This window comes from Takifugu flavidus, chromosome 10, assembly GCF_003711565.1.
Source record: "Takifugu flavidus isolate HTHZ2018 chromosome 10, ASM371156v2, whole genome shotgun sequence".
NCBI lineage: Eukaryota > Metazoa > Chordata > Actinopteri > Tetraodontiformes > Tetraodontidae > Takifugu > Takifugu flavidus.
Genome location: NC_079529.1, coordinates 2,787,546 through 2,811,149, shown reverse-complemented (window position 1 = coordinate 2,811,149; position 23,604 = coordinate 2,787,546). Strand labels below are relative to the sequence as shown.

Here is a 23,604-nt window from a genome sequence, read left to right as displayed (position 1 = left end):
TCACCAAAACTTTTTTCTATTTTATTTTTTTTAATTGGTATATTAAAATTACATTTAAAAAAACAAAACAAAAACCCATGTCTTAAGTAGAGGTACGGTTTTCTAGTTGAATAACCAGACAGAGGTTTATTTTTGTTAGATGTAATTCTGTTCAAAAAATTGTCCTAAAAAGCATCTCCAAATCAGGAATTCACCAGACTGAATTCAGTGTCGGCATTGACTATTTTTTTCCTGCATATGAAGTTTTGATGATTGTGGACGAAAAAACTGGCAAGATGTAACATCCAGTTTTTAATCAGCTTATATTCTTCATATTGGCTCTCGGGAGGCAGCGCAATGCTGCTCTCTGCAGGACAAAGCTGGTTATATATCAGACTTTGATGCCAGTGCCTGATGTTCAAAGAATCAGGCCAAAAAATGTATCATCTTTCACTCAGTCTGGAATCAGGAGTTCACAGTCCTTGGTCCTCACTCCTCTTCAGGTGTAAGAGGATTTACAGCGGAGGGTTCTCCACACTGTCTCTCTGCACTGAAGTGGGGATGGTGGTCATCATGATCACGTTGTTAGGGACAACAGCGGCCTGGTCTCCTGAGGCCTTGGAGCTGTGTTGCATGCTGACTATGTCGCCACTGGTCTGCTCAGCTTCTGCACGCCTGAAAATATTTCTCATTGTAGCCTGGAAAGAAAAATAAAAGATATGATATGCAAAGCAATAATTTATAGCCTGAAGGGATGGATAGAATGAAACATTACCTGGAAGTTATTTGTGACAAAGCAGTAAACAACAGGATCCATACAGCTATTTAGACTACTGAGCGTGACGGTCAGGTGGTACACTATCACATGATGAGGCATGTCTGGGTGGAAATACACCACCACCTACAAGATAAAACAACACACATTTGCTCAACTAAGCAAAATGTAAATATCCACTTCTTTGCACAGCCACATTGAACAAACTCGATATTCTGGTCTAAGCTGTCACGTGATATGAAAAGAGGTTGCTGAATATGTATGACATTACCAGGAATGTCCACAAGGTGGCACTAAAAACAAATTTATATTTTAACAAAAAAGGGCACTAAAGATGAAAACACTGGATAAAAACACGAAAATAAGCTTAAATTTAAAGAAGAAGCTCTAGCTAACATTTAGGCTGGTGCTATTGCTTGGTGCTGGACTTGGTTTTATATGCTTACTATTGTTTTTAGCGCAAAAGAACACTTCTACTGATAACTTCAACTACCCAGTTACTAAAAACGCCCCGGTAGTTTTGGTACAGCTCAACGACCCGAATTGGCCTCAGCTTCCTTTTGAGTTCAATCTGATTCAGGGCCAACAAGGAGGCACTGACCTTTGCAGAGCCTCACCCACCTGCGTGATGTGGAAGGGGGTAAAACAGACGGTGAAGATGATCAACACGGTGCACAGCAGGTGGACGGCCTTCCTCCTCCGCTTCCTGAGGAGACGGATAAATCCATCAGTGTTTCCTTGTGAATAACACATCATCATCATCATCATCATCATCATCATCATCATCATCATCATCATCATCATCATCATCATCATCATCATCATCCGTCTACCGGCTCTGCTGCATCAGCCGGCGGTCGGCGAGTGCCCACATGATCCGCACTGTGAAAACCACGATGACGACGAGGGGCAGGAAGAACTCGGTGACGGTGAGGAAGAGCAGCTTGGAGAGGCAGAGCAGCGCAGGCATGCTGGAAAGCTGTGGAGAGGGAGGAGTAGGTGACCACGATGGCAAACAGCCAGACAGAGACGCACACACACTTGGCCACGCTGGAGCTCCTCCACCGGCGGGAGGCTTCAACCTGCAGAGGGCAAAAAGGAAGAGGGCATAACCGGCATGTCAGGGGGGTTCTGAGTCCAAATCCAGGCCCGAGCCAGCCAAACCTGCACGATGGCGAGGTAGCGGTCCACGCAGATGCAGGTGAGGAACAAGATGCTGCAGTACATGTTGACAAAGTAGCTGAAGGTGTGCAGGTAGGAGCAGGTGAGACACGCTCCGCCGCTGTAGTAGAGCAGGATGCGAGTGGGCAGAGACAGGTTGACCAGCAGGTCCGTCACCGCCAGGTTGATGGTGTAGATGATGGAGGTGCTCTTTGGCTTGGTGCGGAAGCAGAACACGTAAAGCGCCACCGTGTTGAGCACCGTGCCCACCTGTGGATGGAGAGGATACAGGTGATTCCCAACGGCGCGGCCCAACCGACAGCATCTACAATCCACATGAAAGAGTTCCCACGAGGAATATGAAGGAATTGACGACCATCAGCGCGACCCAGAGGCTGTAGAAGTCATTGTAGAGCCCCTCGTCAAAGTGGGCCAGTCTTTGGAGATAGCCCTCTGTGGGACTGGTGGCACTGGTGGCACTGGTGGCACTGGTGCTGGCTGCTGCTGGCAGGACGGGAAGCGAAGTATTGACAAAAGTCCAGGAGTCGGTGCTGCTGAAGTTCATCTTAACAGTGACGCTGCTGGTCCAGATCCAGCTCCAGAACTGTCAGAATCAGACATTTATGAGTCTCAAGCAACAGTTTCAGATGATTTTTCCTGCCTGTGCTGCTCTCTCATCCAAAAGACATTCTCAGAACATCCTCTTTGCCAGGAACTTTCATTTGTTCCATCTTCATTCATGTTTATCTGGCTACTCATGACATCACTCCCGGCCCTGTGCGCGACCCCAGTGTGTGTTGCTGTTGGCAAACCCGCATCATCGAATCCAAAGTTTATTTACGACTCACGCTGTATTTGCTTGTGTCTACAACAATGCTCTGGGAGAGCTCATCTCATGTTTTTATTCAAATGAATTGGAGTATCTTTTTACCTAAACGCGCGCAGCATAAATTACAATCAACCGGCCAAATGCCTGTGTGGATTTCAGCTCGATGGAAAAACAACCTTAATCCGTGCATCCTGTATTGTTTGCTTTTTTATTTATCCATTAGTAAAACACAGAATTCTTCTCGTAATTGGGATAAACAGAGTAGATTGGCGTAACTCAAACAAAGCCTGCATTATTTATGGAGATCGAGGAATGAAACGTCCTTACACGTTTGCATTTTGAATGAGCTGCAATTGTTCTGTTTTTTTTTAACAAATAATTGCAATTGATTTTGTGAAGACCGTCACAGAGCTACTCCTGCTAGAGGTCAAAGGTTATTACGTTACCATTTAAAAATATAGGCCAGTTCTCCCCTGACATACGCGTTCCTGTCTTGGCCGTTAGAGGGCGCTCACGAACCAGACTGCGTCTCAGCGCCCGCTTTGTGATGATGCTTGGCATTGATAATCGTGCCATCCCATGACGTTAAAGAGCCTATATTACATGCATCGTCTCCATGATTGTGAGCTGATGGAAGGCTGCTCCAGTCCTCCATGACAAATCTGCTTTAATTGCACATGCAAGTCCCAGACCGGAAAGGTTGAAGCGGCCCACCATATTGCGCTCCGTATGCTGGTGGCTCCCAAGTAATCTCTCCCAGCCAAATAATCATCCAGCTGATGAAGGAGGCTAATGAGTATAACATGCTCAGCTGAGGGTGAGGCATGAATAATGCGATCTGTCTGCATTAAAATGACCAGCAAAAGCCACAGAACATTAGAACCACTGAGAGAAATAAATGGATGCTTTCACAGCAGCGTCCCCCTGATATTGTTCCGCTTACTGGAGGCCGTTTATCATCATTAAACGTGCTAACGTGCGCTATGAGCATCGATCTGGGAAATTGTGGTGCTTACAAATAGCTGCCGTGAGTTATGTACTCCACTGTTTTTCAGTGACACGTTGTCACAGTAGGACGGTTAAATCTAAGCTGGACGCGTCCCAGGCAAAGTACCCGAAATTCTATTAGCCCGCTTGTTGACCTTTGACCTGCTGATCCGTTGAAAGAACAGCTGCAAAGGGAAGCGTGGTGCGGCTGAGGGCGATGCTAGCTGCGTTTGCTGCGTTGCCTCCTCCGTCATCAAAGCCCGTGGTCAGGCAGCGAAGACTGTAAACGGATACTCAGAGAGGAGCAGAGGGCCCAGAGGCAGATCACAAATAACACTGTCCAAATAAATTCCAGCAGCGTGGGAGTTTGGCTGGTATGAACGAGTGAGTGTGTGTGTGTGTGTGTGTGTGTGTGTGTAGACTTGGTTGAACAGAAGTCTAGAACATCTGAGAGAAACAGGATGGAACTATGGATCTCACGCTGTCCTGCATCAAATTATGGCTCTATAGAAAGATCCGGAGTGGAGCTACAGGACCTTTCCCATATGTTCTACTTGCAGAACATGTGAGGAACGGGCCATCGGAACAGAACCCAGCCATAACTAGCAGCTGGCAATTTATTTTCATTCATTATTGGTCCAGTTGGACCTTGTCTTTGATGTGTGACGCTCCAGATTTACTGGAGATTCATCAGGAGCCATTTTATCAGCTGCGTCTGGTCACTTACCTCAAACCAAAACTAATAAGATGAAATGGAGAAAAAAAAGACGTCCACAGGTCAAAGGTGTCCTCATAAGCGTCCTTGTGTTTGTCCAGATCCCCAAGCCCGTGGCTCACACCGGATCTTTTCCTGACCTTTGCTCCTTTGCATCATCTCTGGATCCGCGGCGTCCCTGTTCCCCCAGCCGTCTCTCATGCGTCATTTCAGTCCTTTACCTGGTCCACTTCTCCTTTTCTTCAGAACCGAGGCCTCCCCTCTCTTTCCCCCACTTCGATCATCCCTCTTTCCTCACCGTTAGCATCATTAGCGTCCTCTCTCCCTCTGCCTCCCTCCCTCTCACCGATCTCTCCTCAGTCTGGTCTGCAGGCAGGAAGTCCTCTGGCCTGTTTACATTTTGCGGGGATACGTGCACGCCCGCCAGTCTACGTGCACACACGTGCGCGAACATTACTGGACTAGTACATTAAACCTGACATCTACTGCAGCTCCTTATAGTCCCTTTCCAGCCCATTAAGTAGCAACATGCAGCAGGCCAGAACGGGCTTCTGTGAAGCTGAAACGATCACGAGGCTGCTCGGATCCTGGTTCTGGGATGTTCCCTTCTTCCAAATCATGCACGACACTGTGGAGGATTGTTGCGTCACAAAACAAGCTCCACCAAAATCACTTATAGGGAGAACGGGGTGCAACAGTTTGTCAGATTTTACGATCTTGAAAACCTCAAGTTCCCCCTCTGGAGGGGTGCAGGACACACGCTATTGAGTTACAACACTGTCTGCATGTGTTGCTATGGCGATGACGTCCCCGGCCGCTTTGGAAAGCCTCAAATATTCAAGCCTCAAACTTTTCACCCGGATTTTGGGATTATTTGCTGCTGAATCATTTCTCTCTTCTTCCCTACTGGTTGAAATCTACAGGTGGATACTGTTGCCGTGGTGACTGGGATTGCAGAGCAATTGTACCTCTTAAATAACTTTCCATAAACAGTTTGATGAAAAGTGAGAGTGTAACTCGGCTACACGTCTCTGGACCACCGTCTCCATCCATCGTCCGGGTTTGAGTGTCCTGGCTTCCTGTCCGAAGGATCGCCATCGCTCACTTCCTGTCAGGGTTCCGCGAGTAAATCCGGAATAACGGATGTCAGGAGAGAACGTCATGGATCACCGTGGGGCTGAAGATGAGCGGGGGGAGATGAGGACAGACGACACCACGGTCCTCCTGGGTCCTTGTAAGAAATGTGTGTGTGTTTCTGAATATGCTACATAGCGAGGACATTTTGTCTTGGCCTTTAAAGGTGCAATTGCATTTAAGCTTAAGGTTAAAATTAGGTTAAGGTCACGATCAAGGAAAATAGGTATTTAGAGGATGTCCTCTCAAAGATAGGAGTACAAGGATGTGTGTTTCGGTGTTAATATACTGAAGAAAACCTAAACTAAATTAGTCGAAATACCTGCAAATACCTCTGTTTATACCTTTGTTTATGACGCGGACTGAAAAGTGAGGTAGTTTCTGCACTTAAACATGTGCACGTGTGCACACACACATACAATTCTATCTTTGTAAGACCTGAACACCAACACCTAAACACATTGTGAGGACCAGTCAAAATGTCCCCACTTTGATACAAAAAAGCATAAATGCAAATAAACTATGTTGAGGTCATCTGGAGAAATGCAGCAATTCTTAGAACACGACGCAACACTTGACGGAAATACTGTGAAGCTGAAGCTGAGGGGACAGTTTAGAAACAGAAGAATCTTCTCAGTTTCAGAGCTGCAGCACCCCTGCAAACGGGCTCTGACGGGCTGTTTAACTCGCTGTCAGCCTGACGGAGCGCAGCGTCACACGCCGCCCGTGTCTTTCTGTGTCTGAGCCAGCCAGAGGTGACATGATCTCCGTCTCCGATACGGTCCGTTTGGCCCAGGAGAACCCTCCGTTATGATTACGCTCCATCACCGGGAGTGTTTAACAAATGATCGTCAGTGAAACTGGGACGCCGAGACACGGGAAATGTCAACCCAAACGTCCAAACTGAGGGGATGAATGTGAACCCGGAGCAGAGCAGAAAGACACGGACGCCGGAGAACTGGAGTCACGCAGGAGTCGGTCAGGCTGGACGCCTCTTTACGTAAGAACCCTCTGCAGGCCAGAAGAACTGGACCATCTTTGGTGTGAGAAAAACACAGCGTAATAAATGATGAAAGGATGAGGATCAGCCTGGCTCGATAAGGACCATCAGCACAGATGTGAGGATCCTCTGAAGGCTCCGAGGTTCTCCTGAGCCTCCAGCAACAAGCGCAGGAGGAGGGAGTCCACGTTTCTCAGTCGATCCACGTCTGGTTTCACGTCTCCTCGCATCGATCAAGACAGTTGAATAAATGAGTGTCTGCAGTTCAAACCCTTCCAAACACGCATCGGATTGATAAAACAATGGATCCCACAGTAGGAAATTCGAGGCGTTTTCAGCTATTAAAAAGTGTTTTTATTCATAGTCACACCATTCAGCATTCCCCAGTTACACCAGTTGGCCGTGTGTCCTTCAGGCACTTGAGTAACATCATAGAAAAATAGAAATACTTCAAAAAAATGGTACCGTATAACAAATATTCATTTTCCCCACAGGATTTAGAGTGTTTTTACATGATAAAAGACGACACTGTCGGGCCACACAGTTGGAAAACAGGCAGGAAGAAGCAGAGTGGACCGAAGAATTCACATTAGCTGGTTAAAATCTACCACGGGCAGGTCCTCGAACACAACGCACCCTGGGTGAGTCTTCAAAGATAAAGGAGGTTATAAAAGGGGGTTGACACGCCAGTCGCCACCTGAGGAGGCGCCTGGTCGCGTGAGCTGCGACAGTTTGTTAAATCGGTGGTCGTGTTGGGAACATAACAACGGAAAAAACCCATCTTTCTTCTTTTTAAAGTCCGTCGACCTCTTGTCTGTGGTGCAGGACGTAGTAGTCATGGACGTACATCAGGACGGCGAAAGGCTGACCGATGATGATGGAGATCCACACCGCTGCGTTACCGTAGTTACCGCGCAGGAAGCGCCCCACGAACCAGGCTAATGGGATCTGATCGGGACAGGAATGAGCGTTATTAAATCAGATTCCCTGAGCAGAGGAGATCGGTTCCACGCACGCCCCCGTTTCCACCGGGAGAAGGCGCGAGCGCAAAGCTGCGCTTTACAGCGAACGTCACACCTTCCTCCCCACCGAGTTTCGTAGAAAGCTACATCGCTATTCTGCTTTGATGTTCACACAGAGCAGATCAAAGCACTAAAAACATCCTGAACATAGATTAAAAAGTGCTTGATAACAAAAGTGGCACATGCCAGACCACAGCTGCTTCTATGATAGCTAATGTTAGCACAGGCTACACACATTTACACACTTTAAACACACTAAACACAGGGTGTGTGTGCTGGTCTCACCTGTGCCATCATCCCCATGAAGGCCCACAGCCTGAACATTCTGAGAGGCACACTGACCAGGTACTGACGGGACACAAACAGTAAAGGGTTTGTAGGTAACCGCTGATTACCTGTGAGTGGATCCTACCGAGTAATTTGGATTCCACCAACGTAAAAAGTGAACGTAATCTCCGTCTGATCTCACCTCATGGAAGAAGGCTGACAAGAAAAAGACGGCCGACTGGCTGACTTTTTTGCTAAATCCTCTCCTCAGCAGCGGCTTGTAAAAATGTCTGCAAGACAAACAGAAGATAGCAACTGTGAACGAGTGCGAAGGCACATCAAAGGCAGATTAAAGCCGGCAGAAATTCGGTTTACATTTTCAGCCAAATCCCCGTTAAACCGTCGGGAGAAGAAGGCCGCGATTGTGATCTCAAATTCTGAGGGAGCTCGGCTTAACGTCGGGTTCTGCAACTCTCCAATTACCGGGTAACAAATGGACCTTAAACAATGATACGTTTGCATTTACCAGACTGAGCGCAAACTCGGAGCTAGCTGCTACGTTAGCGCTGGTAGTAAACACAGTGTTCTGGTGCGGAGCTCTGGGCCCGGTTCCGTTCTCCTCAGAGAATAACTCACCGCAGGCACCACTTGTGCACGGGGATGTTCCAGTTCTGCCAGAAATATGTCACCGTCTCAGAGTTCCTGGAGGAAGAGCCAGACAAACGCCACATGAAAGCATGAAGGACCTAAATAATGGATCCTCGGCTGCCTGATCAATATTGATGAACAGGGAAAGTGTGTCAAATTAACACCGAGACGAGGAAACAAATTGACAACGGCAGCAAAATTCCGACAGCACGGAGACGGCTGTGTGGAAGCATCCAGCAGGAGGTTTATGTGGGGTTCACAGAGGAGAAAGTTCTGCAGCTTCTCAACTGTAATGGAGCCGCAGTAAATGCAGAGGTGTGCACGCCCCCGTGCGCTTCGCTGGCACGTGCACGACCCTCGCGCAAACAGGTAAACATACCACCAGTCGTTGTAGAACTGCCTGTCACCGAAGCGGAGCAGCTCGGCCGTGAAGTTCATGGATGAGTGGAAGAACCAGTAGAAAAACATCAGCCACAGCAGGTGGTTCGGGACCTGGAGACGCAGCGAGAGGGAATTAAACGCGCCGAGGAGAAGTCAGGAAGGCGGGAAAACAGACAAGAACACCGGAGGTTTTTACTCACGGCTAATCTGAGGAGCCTCTCGGTCATCCTGGACAGATCCATGTCCTACACAGGAGGAGCTCAACAGGTCAGACAGACAACGACATCACAGCTTTGTGCTGTTGCTCACCTCTAATGGCTTCATGGAGCTCCGAATGATGGGAACCATCCACTGAAAGGACATGAAATGCAATTATTTGGGTGGACGAGCAGGTCGTTTGGAGAGGAATAGAGACGGCAGCTGGGGAAGGTCCCACCTGTTGAGCGAGAGCCACCAAAACCTGAGTGAAGAAGAGCTGCAGACAAATAGAAAAACAGAAAAAAGTGAGCGATGTTATCCACCGGCGATCAAAGAATGTGGGCGAAGAACGGGCCGATGAGCCGGCGCTTTGAGATGTTCACTCGCCATCTCGCACAGCCTCCTCAGCAGGAAGCCCACGCGGACGCCGGGAGATCGGGGGAAGTTGAGCTCGTAGCACAGGGTCGGCGCGAACACAAAGTAATACATGTCTGGAGAGACAGAGCGGAGCACAGAGGAAGTGTTGTGGAAAGCAGCGCATCATTCATTTCCTTCCACTTGACGCAGCGCTGAGGGTTCAGGCGAGTACCTCTGATGGTGAGGTTCCCGGGGTAAGACACCTTACAGTCGCCTCCACTCCAGTGCTGCTGCGACGGGCCTGCGGGCAGAATAATGATTAAGAATCAGGCAGACCCACGGGGAGGAATGATGTCCTTCACAGAAGCCTGTTAGAAGTGTCTTTTAAGTTGAATTACTTTTGCACTGATATAACAGCGACGTCAGTGTCGACGTCAGTGCAGATGCAGTGACGCTTCTCTGCCGTTAGGCGTCGCTGTGACCACATTACAAAAGGGGGAAATTGAGTCAAATTGCTCTTTAAAAAATTAAAAACGATTTATTTATAATTAACTACTATTATTGTCGCACATGTCGACACCAGAAAGGCATCTGCTGCCGTTTAAATGTGTGGGTGTGGGAGCACCTGGGTTTAAAAAAGGTTTTGAAAACGCTTCTCTGACTTCACAGCAACAGAGAAGACGTTGGTCCGAACGTGCGCCTGCGTTTGGGACTCACAGGAGAGCGACCGGGAGAGTTTCTTGACTTTGATGCTGCTCAGCTCTCTGCACCACAGGTTGACGTCTTTATAGGAGTAGAGCTTCAGAAACAGGATGGTGTAGATGCTGAGAGCAGACGCTCCCCCGACTGTAAAAACAGACCAGATATGTATTCATTCACACTTTAGATTAAAAGCTTTGTAGGTTCAACACCCCAGTTACTGCACTTGGAACAAATGGTTAAATAAAGTGCTGATGTGTGTTTATTACTACAGCTAATTGTCTCCCCACTCCTTGAAACCTCTAAGGACCAGTAAATGTCCAGTCCGACCACAGCTCTGTGGTTGATGGCATCATTTACACCACTGAGGTTCTGTCTAAAGAGCTGCACGGACCACTGCCGATTGAACACACTTAAAGGCCTGGAAATTATGGACTACAATGCCTGTTTACCAGGATGTCTGATCTGGAGCTCCAGCAGAGCACCCGTGGTTAAATAGGGGGTCTCAGCACAGGGGATCCAACAGGCGCACAGCCAGCCCTCACCGCCATGGCAACCATCAAATATGCAGATGCTGCTACAGCGGCGGGGATGATCACAAACCAGGAGGAGCAGACTGGGATCGGTGCTGCCAGGAGAACTAAGAAACTCCGGGTTGTTAAAAATGCAAAATGGAGGCTTTAGTTCTCGAGAACCTCGGCGGGTTCGGCCCATCGAAGCAGCTGCCGGTTCTGTGCAGGAGCCCGACGAGGTGCGGCGGCAGCTCAGAGGGGGATTAAAATAGAGGCTCTCTCCAAAAAGTCGGAGAGGTAGCACATCTGTCACCTCTGGGAGACCTCCACACCTCTGCGAAGGAGGGGAGGCTGAATTCTAAAAGCCTCGGCGCCGCCACACAGGAGGGCTCGCAGCCCTTAACGGGTCCGTCCCTTCTAATTAACCACGGATGGATTTGAATCTATCACAGAGGAAGGACACGTTTTCTGTCACCCCGCCTGATGAAGACGGGAGGAGCGACCCTTGGATGACCCCGTGGCATAAACCGCACTCACGCTGGCACCCCCCCCTTCTGCCCCCCCTCCCCCCTCCTCCGCTCGCTCTTCTGAGCCAGCTGGAAATAATCCACTCATGACCAACTGGTCCATTACCGCCGACCAACTCCAATTACAGCGCCGCCGAGGAGGAGATCTCTTTTACTGCGCCATCACACGGGTCGATCCGATTCCCTGAAGGTTAAGGATATAAATGTCCGCTTAATCGCGGCGTGGTTATTTCCGCTTTATCAACCGCGTATCGCTGCACGCTAACCAGCGCGCTAGGCCTCGGCGGTGGTCACATGGTGCGACACACACGTCCCAGTATAGCGGATTTCTGACGTGGCGCTGGTGCTACTGTACCTGGAGTCACAGAGGGGAGCAGCAGGACCACCGCAGCAGGAAATGTGATCAAGACGCCCATGTTGATGGCGTGGACCAGGAACCCCAGCCGCTCGCTGAAGGAGCCCTGAGGGACAGGAGGGTTCTGGTGACGCAAAGCTGCTGAGATTATTCAACGAAAATCGGGGCCACGCAGAAACGTTGAAGCCTTCCTTCGCTCTGATTTGGGGGGGGGGGGGACAGCTGGAGTTTCTCTGCCCTATTAAAGTGTTTAAAAGTGCAAAATCTTCCATATTCATGAACAAAAAAACTGAGTCACGGAATATCTGAGCAAGGTCTGAGGCTTCAGAAGTTATTTCTCATTAATCATGGGGGGGGGGGCAACCTTGAGGATCATCTGGAAGCTTCTCCGAGCTAAAGAGATGCCGTAAACAGACTCACCTTCGACAGCTGCCTCTCGGTGTAGAGCGCCACCAGGACGAAGACGTTCGCCACTGTCAACGGGAAATAACAGGTTTCATCACAAGCATAAGCAGAATCCAGGCTTCTCTCCTCATGTCGCTGACTGACTGACTTAAGACTCGCTGTTTCCACCCGACGCACGCGTGATTGACAGATATTAACTGTCAGGATGATAAGACACGAATCACCGAGTCAATAATTAAAGTAACCATCAATCTAAATGATCTTAGACACGTTTGGTGTCTGAGTAATACAGGGAAGATAACAGGAAGCACCTTTCCTTCTTTTAATATCATTTCTTTCCCTTTACATCACCTAATAAACCCCATTTATTGATCTGTCTCAAAACGTGGAGCCCACAGGTGCAGTAAAACTTTATAAGTTGCTGGAAAAGTGTGTTTCCTTCAGTGGTTAACTTGCTAAATATAAAAACTTTGGGGGAAACTTTGCTGGCAGGTGTCAAAATCCACAACCTACTAGCAAAGTGAGGACATTTTGGTGGGTCCTCATAACATCAAAGGGCAATTTGAGGGTAAAGACACAGTTTGAGGTTGAGGTTAGACCTTAGTTTAGGATTTGGGAGTTAACTTGAGATGTTAAGGTGAGCTTAAGGAGCTGGGGAACACATCAGGTCCTCTCAAAGATGGAAGAACAAGGATGAGTTTGGGTGTATATACTGAAGTTGCTACAGTCCTTTTAGAGCCAGTTTGTTCTAAACCTGCCCCTCCTGAGCTTCTGCTCATCCTTTCTGGCCTGATCATCAATAATAATCAAAGATAAGCAGTACGATCTGCTTCTCTTCTGTCTCGCTCGATGGTTTCTGCTTGTTCCAGGCAGCAACACTATCATATATCCAGGATGCCAGATCGACCCTCTGGAGACCCTGTCGATTACTGCAGGCTCTTCACTGCAATATCCTCTAAAAATGAACCCCCGGACTAATGGATGCTCCTCTGGGGCTGAAAACAGCTTTGGCTTTTTCTCCTTTTTCAAAACATCCCTTCCAGTTTCATCCGATCTGATTTTTCACCTCCGGAAATATCACCTCGTCTCACCCACGGTAGCCGCGTGTTTCACCTGTTTTAAAAAGGGGAAAAGGTGACTCACCGATGACCAGGCAGGCTGCCGGCCACCTATACGGATCATTCAGGAACAGGGAAACCACCTGAATGGGATCCACCAGAATTCCATGCCTGTCACACAGAGGAGTACAGGAATTACTGGAAATGTGGGATAAACCTTTTAATTGTACAGTTGTTATTACTGTGTAATAAACAGAGACAGAATCACTAAATCAGCAACCAACAGCAGCTGTCAAGACATGATGGCTTCATTTTAAACACTCATGAAGGAAAATACAGCATAACCCATTAACCAAAGCCTTCAATATGATTGATTATTCCCTCTTAAGAGATTTATTGGTTTTCCCCTCAATTGTGTCATTGCAAACGTATTTTTAGGAGACGTTCATGGATTAGAAAGAGAAAAGAAGCACAAACTGCGCCGTTCTACTGATCATTAGGCACAAAAACCACCTGCTGTGGGTCCTGATGAATATGAATTTTGAATTGGAGCTACTCACTTTAGAAGGTTTTCTAAAAAGAGGCGCGCGTTACTCAGCACCTGTAACACAAGAGGAGAATCAAAGTTTTATTGTTCCTTCCAACACTTCCCCATCTGTGGGTCTCATCTCTTCCCCCTCCTCTTCATCTATGTGTGTGTGTGTGGGGGGGGGGGTAGGACAGAAGTTGTGTGGATGTCGGGAATAAAAGCGCCCGTGATGAAGACAACAATCTGTGTTCAAAGCCTGGATTAGCTGAAGGCTTCCCTCCTCTTCCTCCACGTCTGTAGAGCGGAGGAAGAGGAGAGCAGCAGGAAGACGTGAGCTGGATCTGCTCACAGTGTTTGTGGAGATTTTTGAGGGATATTCAATAGAAAAACTCAGTTTTTACCACAAATAAACAAATCTCCGCTTAATTCTGACTTATTTTAGTTCACCGATGCTTCATTATGACCCATCAGTGTTTCAGAGCCGCACTCCTTCGCCTCGACCTTGACCTTGACCTTGGACGTGCACGATTACGCAGGTCTTACCAGCATGACCACACACCAGTTGAGAATCCCTCTGTACTTGTTGTAACCACTGGCTGAACTCAGCAGGGAGTCCTGGGTCTTATGACAACTGCAGACACAAATCAGGTGGATTACTGGGAGATTCCAGCGGATAAAGACGAGGCCTGGGCGGCAGGTCGCGCCCACACCGAGGAAAACAGGGAAAACACACTGAATCAGGAGGACTATCAAAGGTCTGAAGCGCAAGAAAACTGACTCATTTCCTGTGATTGCAAAACGTGGGTTTCACCTCTGCAACCAACGTTGTGCACTTCCTGTCCACAAGTGGGCGGAGTCACCCGACATGTCGTCCGCCCAGCGCTTCCACCCGTGACAGACGTAATAATTGGACATGGATGCACGGCTCTATTTGAGATGCATCTCAAAACATGTTCTGGGTCCAGAATAAACATCCTTGTCGTGGGCAAACAGGGACATAACCCCCCCCCCCCCCCCCCGCCACACCCACATGTTGACTTTTCTGGTTTGAGCAAAGGCCAAGAGTCAAATATTATATTAATATTATATTTTATTATTTGTTATTTATCAGTGAGATCTGGCACTAATTTGGTATTTACAACCGTACAGTTTGCTGGTGTTTCAGGGAGGACAAATAAAGCAGGTAAATATACGCTGCATTCAAGATGGCCACTGCGCTGCCAACAGAACACATAAATCCATTTGGTGTCATTTAAAAGCTTTGTTCGGACATTTTTGTGTCACTGACGTGTAGGTTATCGGTTGTCGGCGAGCAAACAATCAATCAATTTTTAGTTAGCCTACTAATGCTGGATGCTTTTGTGATGTGCAACTCAGATAGGACACCAAAGTGTGGAATGCATCTCAAAAGGGGATTGAGCCACCTGATCAGGCTCACTTAAAAATACAAGTCAGTTTCGTGCCAGAGGGCAGTTTCATTTTCCAACACTTTGCATTGAGAAAGTAAGCGATTATTAATTTTTGCCACCATAACAGAATTGTGCCCCCCCCCCCCCCCCCCCCCCTTCCCATTAGATGGGTCCCCATGGATCCAGTCAGACCTCCATTCAACGTTTAAAAGTTGCTTTTAATGCATCTAACTGCGCTTTTGGGCCAGAGCAGGAACAAAGTCACCATTGTTCGGTGACACACTAACCAGAGGTTCACCTTTAACTGGTTACCAGACTGACACAGATGTGCTGAAGCTGGGGAGATTTACGCGAGGAATTCCCAAACTGCAGCATTTAAACGGCCCCAGGAAGCAGCTCACCTCAGCCGCTCGCTCGGGTCACACGTCCGCCTCTTCCTCTCAGTCTTGGAGGTCGTTTCCAGCGAACGGTCGCGTTTTGTGCGCCCATTAACGCGGCTAATGTTAGCGGCCACCGGGCTCCCGCACGCCGCCGCGCACTCACCGTCCTCCGGCATGAGGCTCGCACTTCTCCGCGCTGCCCTCCGCCTGCGAGCGGAGGCCTCGATGGCGACAGAGTCACCCATGACGGAAGGAATAAATACAGGAAAAACAGCAGCTAAATGTGCCTAAAGTTGAGTCGTGGGGCTGGTGAAGGACAGCAGCATGACAGCTGGTACCGCCGGAGCTCCAGAGGGGTGGGGGACGTTCACGGAAGGTTTCCGCCCAGAGAGAGCGCGTTTGTTCCGTGTAGTTGGAGCGGTGACGCCGAGCCGAGGCTCCAGTCTCCAGGTGGGACGAGACAGGTAGATCTGAACTCCAGGAAAAGAAATATTCCAGAATTCAGTTCCGGGCGCCTCCCAGCTCAGCTTTCTGTCCAAACTCTTCTCATGTTTCCTCAGGAAGTTTCTGCAGAGGGAAAAAAACAGACTTAAAAATGGAGGTCAGACGTTCAAAGACTTCTGGTTTTACCCCCTTGAAAGGAAACACTGGAAATACAATGTTGCTAAATTAAAAACATCATCATCATTTAAGGCCTGTCGCATATTATTGTGTGACATGGAACATTTCACTCCAATTCCTGCTCGCCATAAAAGTCCCGTTTAAGTTGAAGATCTTCAGAACAAAGTTCCGAGTATAGGGAAAATAACAATAAAATAAGAGGAAATCATTTGAATACATACAAATCAAATTGCATTCATTAAAAAAAAGCAATAACATGATCATTTGCCAGCTTGTAGTCTGATAACTATTACAACGGAACAGTTAAAGGAGGAGTGATGCTGCAGTTTAGACATTAATAATCTGCTAGCTCAGTTTTCCACCCTCTCCGGGGACATCGCATCCTTCAGAGCGCACCTCGTCACTGCCAGAATCCTCTGCCAAAGCCTCCATTTGGCGAGACTGTCCTCCCTGTCAGTGGGAGATCTGTGAGCTTATCGATACGGTGGGAGCTGATCAGTGGCATTGATCCAACTTTATCAGTTCTCACTGTCTATAAAGTTGTCTTTTAGAGTAATGAGCCTGTCAGCAGCTGTTGGGATAAGAGATCTTGGAGAGGGATCAATAGGAAACCCATCAGTAATTATTCTAACTCCTAATCTCCCGGATTTACTCTTTTCAGCAGTTTAGACGGATGTTTTTGTGTTAACTTTCATATTTCCAGCTCACTTCTAAAAGTATGATCGTCCTTTAAGTGTGGGTCTGCAGCATGATGCCAGTGGTGGAGGGAAACCATCACAATTGTTGCGTCATTTCCTTTTCCGCCGGTAGAGGGAGCCCGAGACCTGAAGGCTGCTCTTCCTCTTTGGTGTCTCAAACACAAAAAACCCTTCCATCAGAAACTCTTCTGGCCTCAGGCCACAGTGATAAACCCAAAGTTTTAACTGTTCCCCTATATTTGTAACATATCTGACTGAATTCCCGATTTAAGAGGCAATTAGTAAATGTGATATTTATGGAGCAGTCAGGCCGGTTCAACAGGAAGTTGGAGTCTGAGTTGCTCCCGCGTTGCCGTCTGTGCTGCAGGGGCCGCTCTGTTGCGTGCGAGTCCCCCCCTGCACACAGATCAAGTTATTTTTTCATAGAGCCCGCCATTTAAAATTTAGAGAATAAGAGGTTTTACCGATGTATTATTCATGTCCTGTAAGGCCTCAAAAACTGAAGCTTTCTCCCAGATAGACAGACATGAGCAAATTTTTTTTGATTAGCTCCTTCCATCAGCACGTCTGCGCTCCTCTGTCCGTCTTTACACGCCCTAACCGGCGATTTTTTCCGCGGCCACTTGAGCATTTGTGCCTCTGCGTTGCCGGACGTTGCCGACCAGTCAAGTGCGACACCGAGCACGCAGGTGCGTCATGTTTAAAGAGGGTAACACATCGCCGAAGACATGTCTGGGCCTGGGGTGTATTCCAGTTCTCACCCGGTGTCACATTGAATCAGCTCCATCCGGCCCGGCACCGCGCAGCAGAACAGAGATAATGCATTACTGCACGAGGATTCGTCTGGACTGAATCTGCCCGAACCATTAAGAAAGAAAGGTCCTCCATTATTACCGCGCAGACACTCTTCGGCCACATTTGTCTGCGTGTGTCAGCCCGATGTTGCATCCGTTGGGCTCCAAATGCTTAAATCAAGCTGCTTAGCCGCGCTGGCTCAAGGCTAAAGGGAAGACGGTGGAGGGGGGGGGAGAGATTGAAAACGCAGATGTAAGGCAATGGATGTAGGGAAGATAAATATAGAGATGAGCAAACAAGAGAGGGAGAGAAAGATGAGGGCTGAAAAGAAAGGAAGAGAGATCTCAGTTTTTATCTACTGTATATCTCATCCCTCCCTCCATCTGGAGAGGCTGGGAGATAGTGTTTGCCCTTGCAGGGTGTAATGAAGCTGTGGAAGGATAGATGACTCACTTTAACACAGGCGGAAGAGAAATACACACTCTCAACATCACTCAGCTGACCTGAGTGTGTTTCTCTTCGTGTGTGTGTGTGTGTGTGTGTGCGCGCGTGGGAGTGCAGTCGCACTGGGTGGGCGTGACAATAGAGACTGATGCTGATTATAGGAGACGGGATGGTGATGAAGTTGAGATCAACAGCGATCGAGAGGCGTGCGTGTGTGTGCGTGTGTGTGTGTGTGTGTGTGTGTGTATGTGTGCGTGCGTGTGCTGGTAACATGTGCATTTGATTTGTTCGCAACTGCATAAATCTGCCCTGCGTGTGACTCTGCACGCATGTGTTTACAGGCTCTGTTTCTACGTGCACCTGTGACTGCGCATGTGAGAGAGGGAGAGAGAGGGGAGGAGAGAGAGGGAGAGAGAGGATGAGAGAGGTGAGAGAGGGTGAGAGAGGAGAGAGAGAGGGAGAGAGAGAGCGAGAGAGGGGCAGAATGACTCGAGAGGGAGAGAGAGAGGATGAGAGAGGGTGAGAGAGGGAGAGAGAGGCAGAGAGAGAGGGAGAGAGAGAGAGGAGAGAGGGAGAGAGAGGGAGAGAGAGGATGATGAGAGGGGAGAGAGGGGATGAGAGAGATGGAGAGCAGAGGAGAAGATGAGAGAGGGAGAGAGAGAGAGGATGAGAGAGGGTGAGAGAGGATGAGAGAGGGTGAGAGAGGGAGAGGAGAGGGAGAGAGAGGGTGAGAGGGAGAGAGGGTGAGAGAGAGGCAGAGAGAGGGTGAGAGAGGGTGAGAGAGGATGAGGGAGGAGGAGAGAGAGGGATGAGAGAGGGAGAGAGGGTGAGGGAGGGTGAGAGATGAGAGAGGAGAGAGAGGGAGAGGGGAGAGAGGTGAGGGAGGATGAGAGAGGATGAGAGAGGGAGAGAGAGGGTGAGAGAGGATGAGAGAGGAAGAGAGAGGGAGAGAGGGTGGGGAGGATGAGAGAGGGATGAGAGAGGGAGAGAGGCAGAGAGAGGGAAGAGGGAGGAGAGGGTGAGGGAGGGTGAGGGAGGGTGAGGGATCATCACGGAGAGACGGATCGAGGTGTCGTTACGCTGTTTGAGAGGGTTCTGTGCCGTGTCAGCACTTCTGCAGTTCAGCCAAGGACTCGTGCACGTGCCGTCCATCCATCTCCACGAGTCTGAGGAGAGAGAGAAAAGGGAGAGAAGGATGAGCTTCATGCTGGATGAATCAAGAAGGCTGCAGACGGAGAAATAAATAAGACCATTGTTGTGTCAAGGACACTGGAAGGAAGTGGATGCGCCGCCCCACGTATTAGCCTCTAAACAACACAACAACAACAACAACAAGCAACTTCAGAAGCAGTTTTGATGCATCGCTGCTTTTGCACGAGGGAAAATCCACCCCAATCGTCCACAGCACCTTTAAATTTAAAGGATGTTTTGGCAAATCTGTCTCTTTCTTTTCCAGATCGCTCACATTCATCCGTATGTTTTCACCTCTCAGACACGAGAGCTCAATTATCAACAACTGTGGTGAAAGTGCTGCATTCGGAGCGCTCCCCTTTCCATGGATGAGTCGACGCAACGGCTCAGATGATCCCTGTATTCGCATCGGACCTTCGGAATCAGTCAGGAAAATCCACGATTCCTGTTCGGCGTCGGCATTTTTTGACTTATTTGCGACACGTGCTCACAATCCTCGAAGGCCGTCTTTCTTCAACAGCAGCACCCGCATGTCGCTACATCCGCATGGCTGCTCATCACCTGACTCTTTCTGTGCTATGTTAGCCGCTACTGTTAGCAAAAGGTCAAACTGAGGCTGGAATAGACGTGTGAGCGGCGAGCTTTCATTCACGGCGCCGTGTGATGTTAACTCCCCGTGTCTGTTAACACGTGTTTCGTATTGACAAAGTTGTCAGTTTGAGGACCAGTCAGCCTGCCGGGTGTCAAACTCGCTCCCAGTCCCCTGTCAGTCATAGCTGAGTATCATAAAGGGGGGGGGGAAGGGGGGGGGGGGGGCTCTTTACCTCGGAGACGCTCGTGTCGCGGCGAAGGTTACAATCAGAGCAGGTCAACACTGTTGTGATATGCAGGGGGATTATGGGAGTGGCAGAGTTTAATGCCACCCAAAACAGTTTGACTTGCCTCGGAATATTAAAGGGCACAAGTGGGAGTTAGTGGGGGGGGCTGAGAGGGACCGGACGGTTTGCATGCGTTTGCCTTTGTGCCCGTACGTGTGTGTTTGCATGTGAAGCAGACCGTGTGTAACGGCTGGCCCCGGGAAATGTCATTCACCGCTCGCGTTACGAGCGCGATGTAAAATGGAATTGATTTCATGTGCAAAGGGAAAGAAAAGCATTTTTCCCCCCTGTCTCACTTGTAGCCTCTGTTTTTCCTAGCGTGAAATAGGTGAGTTCGGACCAGGAGAGTCTCATTAGATCCGGGTTCAGTCTGCGGCGGCCGTGTGAACGGTACAAAACGAGGCCAGCTGGACTCTCATAATGTCATATTTGGATGAATGAGCACAAACTTTCTGCCTTTAATCCATTTAAACAGACAGAATAAATGGGGGATTTTTGCTCCCTCCGTTCAAAAAAGGGAGCCAAAATTAAGAATCTTCCATCTGATGCTGGACGCTGTGACTGGGAGGTGCAGACGTGGACCCACAAAACCCCAAAGCATCATTTCGTCCTTTTACACCTGCGGAAGTGACGCAATAGCAACGTTAGCCAAACAGGAAGTTGGTTCACTGATGCCGAAGAATCAACTAAAACATGTAAAGAGGGGTCGTTCGGAGATAATCAGGTTCTCATGCACACTTGAAACATTTTTGCTTAACTTGGGTTGGTTCACTTTTCGCAGACGTCCACATATTTACATGTAAACAACAATGCTAGCGTTTTCAGGCGTGTTTGTGTCGGACTCTATTACCCGGTGTCACGCTCACCTCCAGCTCTGTTTTCAGCTGCCACCAGCTCCTCGGGGTAATATCTGCTGCTAAATCCTCCTCGTCACCAGCTTATTGCTAACTTTGTCGCTCTCCTGTTTGCTGCTGACTGGGCAGGTACGAACTCCACTGCTGAGATTTCCGCCGGAAAACAGCTGCATCTGCAAACGGCGCCGGGAACATTGACCCAAAACAGTCACGTTAGGAGACGCAGAAGCGAAGCTGGAAGGAGCCGACGGGGCCCAAAGCGGAGAACTGTTGCTGTAATTAGTCGGGGGCTTGTCACAGTCAGCGCTCGTCCTTTTTGCTTTTAATAAACGTTTGGGCAAGATATCGATTACAGCCGAAGAGGCGCGGAAGAAGGTGAACGCCGGGTAAAGGATTACACCAGTTTTGATTGAATGTATAGAATAATGTGTGTACCGGGCCGTATGCTGATCTATTTATGGGGATCCCTCCAGGGAGGTTGGAGGCTCCAGTCAGTTTAATATCTGTGGACGGCACAAAACTCCTCAAACAGAGGCCGGAAACCCGCATCCAGAAATACTTCAGTTCATCACATCTTTAATGACAAAAGCCATAAATAAAGGTATGAGTACAAACCTTTGCTATCTATATGATAATATGCTGTAGCGGATGGCCGAGTCCCAGTTTTGTGCTGATATTTTATTGTTTTTCTGGCTTTACAGCCGCTCAAGAGGCTCATTAGTTCCGTCTTGAAAGCAGCATTGAAACCCGGTCATCAATCCAGCCTCTATTTGACTTAACTCAACGTTCGACCTCCCGCCCGTGGAGATACCGTCTCTTTATCTCCTGTTTATTCTCAGTCTTCTGTGACAAAATCCAATATAAACGCAACTGTTCCCTCACCTGGATGACGGCTCGGCAGTAAACTGTTGGGAAGTGGGGCAGACTTTAAAGGAGAGGAACTGTCCTTCAGTCTTTGTGGAGCCTTTTATCGCGTCTATTCGTCCCGAAACCGCAGCTCTGACATCAGCGACCCCGCTCTTTCTGGGAGTAATCTTCAAACAAAACTCTCAAACATTCCCACATTCCCAGCGTTTTGTAACCAAATGACTTTGTATGCAAATCTGCCATCAGTTCTGTGTTTGATGAAAGGGAACGTGAGCGCTCGGCCTGCTGGTCTGCTGTTGTTTACACTGCGTTCCAGTTCTGCAATCAAAGGCTCCACCGTCTCCTCACCGCGTCGAACCCGGAGCTGTAATAGAGGAATAAATTAAAGAACCGCGATTTTCCGGATGCAATTATGTTTTATCTTCTGCTCATTATTTCAAAGACACTCAAACACCCTTGCGCTCAGATCTTTGTGGAGGCTTTCATAGACTTAATGCATCCACGCCAGCCTCAAATAACCTTAACCACAACCTTAGAACCAGGTCTTTACCCTAAAACTGCCCTTTAAAGGTGGAAAAACCAGCCAAAATGATCCTTGCAGAGAGCACATTGGCCCCTCTCCCTCCTCTCAACACAGCATCACTTCTGTATCTTTAAGCTCCGCTCCTTCAGATTCCTCCTTTGTCCTGCTCCCGTATGGCTTCAGAGAGCGTTTCTATACCTACACACCCTCCCGTCCTCTCAAGTCATCCGTCTATTGAACTCCCTCAGGATGTCTGGACTCTGACATCACCGCCCACCTTCATATCTCACTTAAACACGTATCTTAAGACCGGCCGTGCCTTGATGAATTCCATCAAATATGTTTTGACTGCTATGAACTTAAAATTAAATTCTCACTTTTATGTCAGGTTCTTTGTGACCAACTTCAAGCCTGTATGTAACTGCTACACGTCTACTAGCTGCTACTGTTGAGACTATCTACTGCAGTATATTGTGCAGAAGACGTGTACAGGTGGATAAATAATGGCATTAATTGTTGGCCAACCATAAAGTAGCACAGCAACTGCATTCGCTATAGTAACCTGGAAGTAGACAGCTACAAACTGCAAATAACATACTGTAAATGTCTTCTAGGTGTTATATTCAAAGATGCTGGCGAAGGGCCCGATGCTGCCCCTGATGTATAAGCACACGTGCACACAAGTCAGTTTTTATTTCTCTCTTTGTGAGGACAGTCTCACAGATGTGCACTGCCCTTTACCCTAATTCGAATAACAATCTTGACCAAGTCAAAACCCTAAAACTGAACTTAAGGGCCAGCCAAAATGTCCTCATGTCCCAAAAATATCCTTACTTATCTTCTAGAATGCATATTTTGGCGCTCAGTATGTAGCAAATACACAACACAGAGAACACAACAACACAAATGCAGTGGTTTGCACTTCTAGCTTTGTGAGGACTCTTTTAGTCATAACGTCTCGTACCCTGAAGTCGTAACCCAAAACCTGCCCGCCAAAGCTGAGAAGACCAAACTAAGTGTCCTTATTTTGGAAATGTCTGTTGGCATCCTCACTATGTAGAACGGACAAGCGCGCACAGAGACGCACAAATTTAAAAAAAAAAACAAGGTTTAGATTGGGGACAAAAAAAAGTCTGTCCCATATTTAAAACCATCCTCCATCCTCAGAGAATCTCAGAGACCATCATTTTCTCTCCAACAACTCCGGAATAACTCAGCTCAATTCGATAATTTCCCACCCGTCAGCAACACCTCCCCCCCCCCCCCCCCCCCCCACACACACACAACTCAGGCTCAAATTAATTAAAGCAGCTCTTTAGTTATTGTCTGTAGGCATGTAGGCGGGTAAACGGCGTTATGATCCTCCTGTTCCGGGCCGCAGGTGAGCGCTCATAAAGTTAAACAGG

General features: G+C 48.3%; 2 protein-coding genes and 1 long non-coding RNA gene across 3 annotated transcripts; 1 reads left to right on the top strand and 2 right to left on the bottom strand.

The window, feature by feature from the left end:
- Positions 1-111: 111 nt before the first annotated feature.
- LOC130532100 (G-protein coupled receptor 20-like) lies at positions 112-4,654 on the bottom strand. The gene is given in 8 exon segments (XM_057044419.1): positions 112-677; positions 755-880; positions 1,376-1,460; positions 1,588-1,736; positions 1,738-1,836; positions 1,919-2,185; positions 2,268-2,519; positions 4,459-4,654. Coding segments are annotated over 7 exon segments (1,122 nt in total). The 5' UTR covers positions 2,481-2,519; positions 4,459-4,654; the 3' UTR covers positions 112-494.
- A 2,257-nt stretch (positions 4,655-6,911) lies between these two features.
- On the bottom strand, positions 6,912-15,869 carry LOC130532702 (diacylglycerol O-acyltransferase 1-like). Its single transcript, XM_057045507.1, has 17 exons — positions 15,349-15,869; positions 14,082-14,169; positions 13,570-13,610; positions 13,095-13,180; positions 11,967-12,019; positions 11,547-11,652; positions 10,171-10,299; positions 9,686-9,754; positions 9,484-9,587; positions 9,335-9,373; positions 9,208-9,249; positions 9,099-9,143; positions 8,897-9,009; positions 8,506-8,571; positions 8,072-8,159; positions 7,888-7,950; positions 6,912-7,528 (listed from the first exon to the last, which is right to left on the bottom strand). Exons 1-17 carry the CDS (start codon positions 15,570-15,572, stop codon positions 7,373-7,375), a joined length of 1,512 nt encoding a protein of 503 aa, XP_056901487.1. The 5' UTR covers positions 15,573-15,869; the 3' UTR covers positions 6,912-7,372.
- Positions 15,870-20,416: 4,547 nt separating this feature from the next.
- On the top strand, positions 20,417-22,085 carry LOC130532711 (uncharacterized). Its single transcript, XR_008952415.1, has 2 exons — positions 20,417-21,409; positions 21,510-22,085. It is a non-coding gene; the product is annotated as an uncharacterized LOC130532711 (long non-coding RNA).
- The last annotated feature ends 1,519 nt before the right edge of the window (positions 22,086-23,604 follow it).

Coding starts and splice junctions, on each gene's coding strand:
- LOC130532702 (XM_057045507.1), bottom strand. CDS start 15,572: ATGGGTGACTCTGTCGCCATCGAGGCCTCCGCTCGCAGGCGGAGGGCA. Junction 9,588..9,685: donor CGGGAACCTCACCATCAGAG/GTACTCGCCTGA, acceptor CTGTCTCTCCAG/ACATGTATTACTTTGTGTTC. Junction 7,529..7,887: donor TCATGGGGATGATGGCACAG/GTGAGACCAGCA, acceptor TGTCCCGATCAG/ATCCCATTAGCCTGGTTCGT.